The sequence below is a fragment of the Podarcis pityusensis genome (genome assembly GCF_964106645.2).
Source record: "Podarcis pityusensis genome assembly, chromosome: Z".
Taxonomy (NCBI): domain Eukaryota; kingdom Metazoa; phylum Chordata; class Lepidosauria; order Squamata; family Lacertidae; genus Podarcis; species Podarcis pityusensis.
Window position 1 is genome coordinate 602,968 of NC_138044.1, and position 7,500 is coordinate 610,467.

A 7,500-nucleotide genomic window follows, 5' to 3' on the forward strand; every position below is an offset into this window, starting at 1 on the left:
TCATCCCGCCTCCTCTCCCTTCTCCCTCTCCTGATTGGCTGCGGCTCCACTTTGTCCCTCTCCGGCCGCCGTCCCTCAATCCCGCTCCAAAATGGCGGCGGCTGCCCGTCACCGCCTTATCCCTCCTCCTCCCCCCTTCCTCGGCTCCTGATTGGCTGCGGACTCAAGTTTGTCCCTCGGCGGCCGCCGTCGGTGGCCGGAAGTGGCCGGGAGGAAGAAGAGGGAGGCCCAAGATGGCGGCGGCGTCGTTCTGAGGCGAAGCTTCCGAGGCGGCGGGCGGGATGTTCTCGGCCCTGAAGAAGCTGGTGGGCTCGGAGGGCGGCCAGGCCCGGGAGAAGCCCATCCCGCCCGGCCTGCAGTCCATGAACCAGGCGCTGCAGCGGCGCTTCGCCAAGGGCGTCCAGTATAACAGTGAGTGGCGGCGGGGGAGAAGGAGGGGAAGAAATGGCGGGCCGCTGAAGGAGGGGAAGAAGGGGGAGGAAGAGGAGGAAGATGAAGGAGAGGAGGAGAGGGAAGGCTTCTCAATAATGGGAATGATGTGAAGGAAGATGAGGAATATTGTTATTATAAGCATAATATAATATTATGAATATTTTAATATTATTATATTATGAAGAATATGAGTAGAGTGAAAGCTGAATAATGGGAAGAATGTGAAGGAATATGAAGAATATGAAGAATATGAGTAGAGTGAAAGCTGAATAATGTGAAGGATAAGCATAATATAATATTATGAGTATTGTATTATAATATTATTATAATATTATGAATAATATGAGTAGAGTGAAAGCTTCTGAATAATGTGAATAATGTGAAGGAATATGAAGAATATTATTATTATAAGCATAATATAATATTATGAATGTTATATTATAATATTATTATAATATTATGAAGAATATGAGTAGAGTGAAAGCTTCTGAAGAATGTGAAGAATGTGAAGGAATATGAATAATATGAGTAGAGTGAAAGCTTAATAATGTGAAGGATAAGGATAATATAATATTATGAGTATTGTATTATAATATTATTATAATATTATGAATAATATGAATAGAGTGAAGGCTTCTGAATAATGTGAAGGAATGTGAAGAATATTATTATTATAAGCATAATATAATGAATATTGTATTATAATATTATTATAATATTATGAAGAATATGAGGAGAGTGAAGGCTTCTGAAGAATGGGAAGGAATATGAAGAATATTACTATTATAAACATAATATAATAATATGGATATTGTATTATAATATTATTATAATATTATGAATAATATGACTAGAGTGAAAGCTTCTGAATAATGGGAATAATGTGAAGGAATATGAAGAATATTATTATTATAAGCATAATATAATATTATGAATGTTATATTATAATATTATTATAATATTATGAAGAATATGAGTAGAGTGAAGGCTTCTGAATAATGGGAAGGAATATGAAGAATATTATTATTATAAGCATAATATAATATTATGAATGTTATATTATAATATTATTATAATATTATGAAGAATATGAGTAGAGTGAAGGCTTCTGAAGAATGTGAAGAATAATGTGAATAATATGAAGAATATGAAGAATATGAGTAGAGGGAAGGCTTCTTAATAATGTGAAGGAATATTAAGAATATGAATAATGTGAATGCTTTTTAATAATATTAATATGAATGCTTATGAATAATATGAATGAATAGTAATGCTTATTAATATTAACATTATTAACGTGAATGCTTCTGAAGAATGGGAATAATGTGAAGGAATATGAAGAATATGAATAATATGAGTAGAGTGAAGGCTTCTGAAAAATGGGAAGGAATATGAAGAATATTATTATTATAAGCATAATATAATATAACATTATGAATATTGTATTATAATATTATGAAGAATATGAGTAGAGTGAAGGCTTGTGAATAATGGGAAGGAATATGAAGAATATTATTATTATAAGCATAAGATAATATTATGAATATTATATTATAATATTATTATATTATGAATATTATGAGTGAAAGCTTCTGAAGAATGTGAAGAATAATGGGAATAAAGGGCAGGCTTCTGAAGAAGGGGAGGAATGGGGAGGAAGATGAGGAATATTATTATTATAAGCATAATATAATATTATGAATATTATATTATAATATTATCATATCATGAAGAATATGAGTAGAGTGAAGGCTTCTGAATAATGTGAATAATGTGAATAAAGTGCAGGCTTCTGAATAATGGGAAGAATGTGAAGAATATTATTATTATAAGCATAATATAATATAATATTATGAATATTGTATTATAATATTATGAAGAATACGAGTAGAGTGAAGGCTTGTGAATAATGTGAAGAATAATGTGAAGAATAATGTGAATAATATGAAGAATATGAAGAATATGAGTAGGGGGAAGGCTTCTGAATAATGTGAAGAATGTGAATAAAGTCCAGGCTTCTGAATAATGGGAAGGAATATGAAGAATATTATTATTATAAGCATAACATAATAATATGGATATTGTATTATAATATTATGAAGGGGAAGAAGGGGGAGGAAGATGAAGAATATTATTATTATAAGCATAACATAATAATATGGATATTGTATTATAATATTATGAAGGGGAAGAAGGGGGAGGAAGATGAAGAATATTATTATTATAAGCATAACATAATAATATGGATATTGTATTATAATATTATGAAGAATATGAGTAGAGTGAAGGCTTCTGAAGAATGGGAAGGAATATGAAGAATATTATTATTATAAGCATAACATAATAATATGGATATTGTATTATAATATTATGAAGGGGAAGAAGGGGGAGGAAGATGAAGAATATTATTATTATAAGCATAACATAATAATATGGATATTGTATTATAATATTATGAAGAATATGAGTAGAGTGAAAGCTGAATAATGGGAATAATGTGAAGGAATATGAAGAATATTATTATTATAAGCATAATATAATATTATGAATATTGTATTATAATATTATTATAATATTATGAAGAATATGAGTAAAGGCTTCTGAAGAAGGGGAAGAAGGGGGAGGAATATGAGGAATATGAAGAATAGGAGTAGAGGGAAGGCTTCTGAATAATGTGAAGAATGTGAAGGATTATGAGGAATATTATTATTATAAGCATAATGTAATATTTTGAATATTGTATTATAATATTATTATTATATTATGAATAATATGAGTAGAGTGAAAGCTTCTGAAGAATGTGAAGAATGTGAAGGAATATGAAGAATATGAGTAGAGTGAAAGCTTAATAATGTGAAGGATAAGGATAATATAATATTATGAGTATTGTATTATAATATTATTATAATATTATGAATAATATGAATAGAGTGAAGGCTTCTGAATAATGGGAAGGAATATGAAAAATATTATTATTATAAGCAATATATAATTACATAAATGTTATATTATAATATTATTATATTATGAAGAATATGAGTAGAGTGAAAGCTTCTGAAGAATGTGAAGGAATGTGAAGAATATTATTATTAAAAGCATAATATAATATTATGAATGTTGTATTATAATATTATGAAGAATATGAGTAGAGTGAAAGCTGAATAATGGGAATAATGTGAAGGAATATGAATAATATGAATAATATGAGGAGAGTGAAAGCTTCTTAATAATGTGAATAATGTGAAGGAATATTATTATTATAAGCATAATATAATATTATGAATATTGTATTATAATATTATAATATTATGAATAATATGAGTAGAGTGAAGGCTTATGAATAATGTGAAGGAATATGAAGAATATGAGGAGAGTGAAAGCTTCTTAATAATGTGAAGGAATATTAAGAATATTATTATTATAAGCATAATATAATATTATGAATATTTTAATATTATTATATTATGAAGAATATGAGTAGAGTGAAGGCTTGTGAATAATGGGAAGAATAATGTGAATAATATGAAGAATATGAAGAATATGAGTAGAGGGAAGGCTTCTTAATAATGTGAAGGAATATTAAGAATATGAATAATGTGAATGCTTTTTAATAATATTAATATGAATGCTTATGAATAATATGAATGAATAGTAATGCTTATTAATATTAATATTATTAATGTGAATGCTTCTGAAGAATGGGAAGAATGTGAAGGAATATTAAGAATATGAAGAATATGAGTAGAGTGAAGGCTTCTGAAGAATGGGAAGGAATATGAAGAATATTATTATTATAAGCATAACATAATAATATGGATATTGTATTATAATATTATGAAGAATATGAGTAGAGTGAAAGCTTCTGAAGAATGTCAAGAATAATGTGAAGAATAATGTGAATAATATGAAGAATATGAGTAGTGAAAGCTTGTGAAGAATGTGAAGGAATATGAAGAATATGAAGAATATGAGTAGAGTGAAAGCTTAATAATGTGAAGGATAAGCATAATATAATATTATGAGTATTGTATTATAATATTATTATAATATTATGAATAATATAAATAGAGTGAAAGCTTCTGAATAATGTGAATAATGTGGAGGAATATAAAGAATATTATTCTTATAAGCATAATATAATATTATGAATATTGTATTATAATATTATTATAATATTATGAATAATATGAGTACAGTGAAAGCTTCTGAATAATGTGAAGGAATATGAAGAATATGAATAATATGAGTAGTGAAAGCTTCTTAATAACATGAATAATGTGAAGGAATATTAAGAATATGAATAATGTGAATGCTTAATAATATGAATGCTTCTCAATAAGGTGAATAATGTGACATACACATACACACACACACACACACACATATATATTTGAATATACATACACACACACACACACACACATATATGTGAATATACATACATACACATATATACACACACACATATATGTGAATATACATACATACACATATACACACACACACGTGAATATACATACATACTCATATATATACACACACACACATATATGTGAATATACATACATACACTACACACACACACACACACACACACACGTGAATATACATACATACTCATATATATACACACACACACATATATGTGAATATACATACATACACTACACACACACACACACACACACACACGTGAATATACATACATACACATATATATACACACACACATATATGTGAATATACATACATACACACACACACACACACACACACACACGTGAATATACATACATACACATATATATACACACACACATATACGTGAATATACATACACACACACACACACACACACACACACACACGTGAATATACATACATACACATATATATACACACACACATATATGTGAATATACATACATACACACACACACACACACACACACACACGTGAATATACATACATACACATATATATACACACACACATATACGTGAATATACATATATATTATTATTTCAAATTTCCTTTTCCTTCCCTTTCCCCCCCAGTGAAGAACGTCACCTGGGGCAACATTCTTCTCTTCTTCTATTTCTCCTTCTCTTCTCTCCTTCTCTTTCTCTTTCTTCATCTCTTTCTTCCTTTCTCCGTCTCTGATTTCTCACGCTTCTCTTTCTTTCAATCCCCGCAGTGAAGATCGTCATCCGGGGCGACCGCAACACGGGCAAAACCACCTTGTGGCACCGCCTGCAGGGCAAGAAGTTCCTCGACGCCTACGTCCCGACGCAGGAAATCCAGGTCACCAGCATCCACTGGAACTACAAGAGTGAGTCTCGGGCCGGGTCCTGCGTTCGAATCCTGATTCCTTTCTTCCTGGAAGCATCCTTCCACTTCCTGTCTCATGCATCCTTCCTCTTCCTCCTTGGGTACCACTCCTCCTCCTTGAAGCATCCTTCCACTTCCTGTCTCCTGCATCCTTCCTCCTCCTTGAAGCATCCTTCTTCTTCTTCCTGTCTCCTCCTGCATCCTTCCTCCTCCGCCTTGAAGCATCCTTCCACTTCCTGTCTCCTCCTGCATCCTTCCTCCTACTCCTTCCAGCATCCTTCCACTTCCTGTCTCCTCCTGCCTCCTTCCTCCTCCTCCTTCCAGCATCCTTCCACTTCCTGTCTCCTCCTGCATCCTTCCTCTTCCGCCTTGAAGCATCCTTCTTCTTCTTCCTGTCTCCTCCTGCATCCTTCCTTCCTCCTCCTCCTTGGGTACCACTCCTCCGCCTTGAAGCATCCTTCTGCTTCCTGTCTCCTGCATCCTTCCTCTTCCTCCTTGGGTACCACTCCTCCTCCTTGAAGCATCCTTCTACTTCCTGTCTCCTCCTGCCTCCTTCCTCCTCCTCCTTCAAGCATCCTCCTACTTCCTGTCTCCTCCTGCCTCCTTCCTCCTCCTCCTTCCAGCATCCTTCCACTTCCTGTCTCCTCCTACCTCCTTCCTCCTTGAAGCATCCTTCTTCTTCCTGTCTCCTCCTGCCTCCTTCCTCCTCCTCCTTCCAGCATCCTTCTACTTCCTGTCTCCTTCCTCCTCCTCCTTCCAGGATCCTTCTACTTCCTGTCTCCTTCCTCCTCCTCCTTCCAGCATCCTTCCACTTCCTGTCTACTCCTGCCTCCTTCCTCCTCCTCCTTCCAGCATCCTTCCACTTCCTGTCTCCTCCTGCATCCTTCCTCCTCCTCCTTCCAGCATCCTTCCACTTCCTGTCTCCTCCTGCATCCTTCCTCCTCCTCCTTCCAGCATCCTTCCACATCCTGTCTCCTGCATCCTTCCACTTCCTTCTTGAAGCATCCTTCTACTTCCTGTCTCCTCCTGCCTCCTTCCTCCTCCTCTTCCTTGGGTACCACTCCTCCTCCTTGAAGCATCCTTCTACTTCCTGTCTCCTCCTGCCTCCTTCCTCCTCCTCTTCCTTGGGTACCACTCCTCCTCCTTGAAGCATCCTTCTACTTCCTGTCTCCTCCTGCCTCCTTCCTCCTCCTCCTTCCAGCATCCTTCTTCTTCCTGTCTCCTCCTGCCTCCTTCCTTCTCCTCCTTCCAGCATCCTTCTACTTCCTGTCTCCTTCCTCCTCCTCCTTCCAGCATCCTTCTACTTCCTGTCTCCTTCCTCCTCCTCCTTCCAGCATCCTTCTACTTCCTGTCTCCTTCCTCCTCCTCCTTCCAGCATCCTTCCACTTCCTGTCTCCTTCCTCCTCCTCCTTCCAGCATCCTTCTACTTCCTGTCTCCTTCCTCCTCCTCCTTGCAGCATCCTTCCACTTCCTGTCTCCTTCCTCCTCCTCCTTCCAGCATCCTTCTACTTCCTGTCTCCTTCCTCCTCCTCCTTCCAGCATCCTTCCACTTCCTGTCTCCTTCCTCCTCCTCCTTCCAGCATCCTTCCACTTCCTGTCTCCTTCCTCCTCCTCCTTCCAGCATCCTTCTACTTCCTGTCTCCTTCCTCCTCCTCCTTCCAGCATCCTTCTACTTCCTGTCTCCTTCCTCCTCCTCCTTCCAGCATCCTTCCACTTCCTGTCTCCTTCCTCCTCCT

At 35.7% G+C, this 7,500-nt stretch overlaps 1 protein-coding gene across 1 annotated transcript in view; it reads left to right on the top strand.

Moving 5' to 3' along the window:
* Window positions 1-195: 195 nt before the first annotated feature.
* RABL6 (RAB, member RAS oncogene family like 6) overlaps window positions 196-7,500 on the top strand; it is a 47,515-nt gene continuing 40,210 nt past the window's right edge. Inside the window, exons 1-2 of the mRNA XM_080990916.1 lie at window positions 196-411; window positions 5,631-5,765. Of these exons, the coding sequence (XP_080847042.1) occupies window positions 282-411; window positions 5,631-5,765 (265 nt within the window). The 5' untranslated portion in view covers window positions 196-281. The remainder of the gene's footprint in view (window positions 412-5,630; window positions 5,766-7,500) is intronic.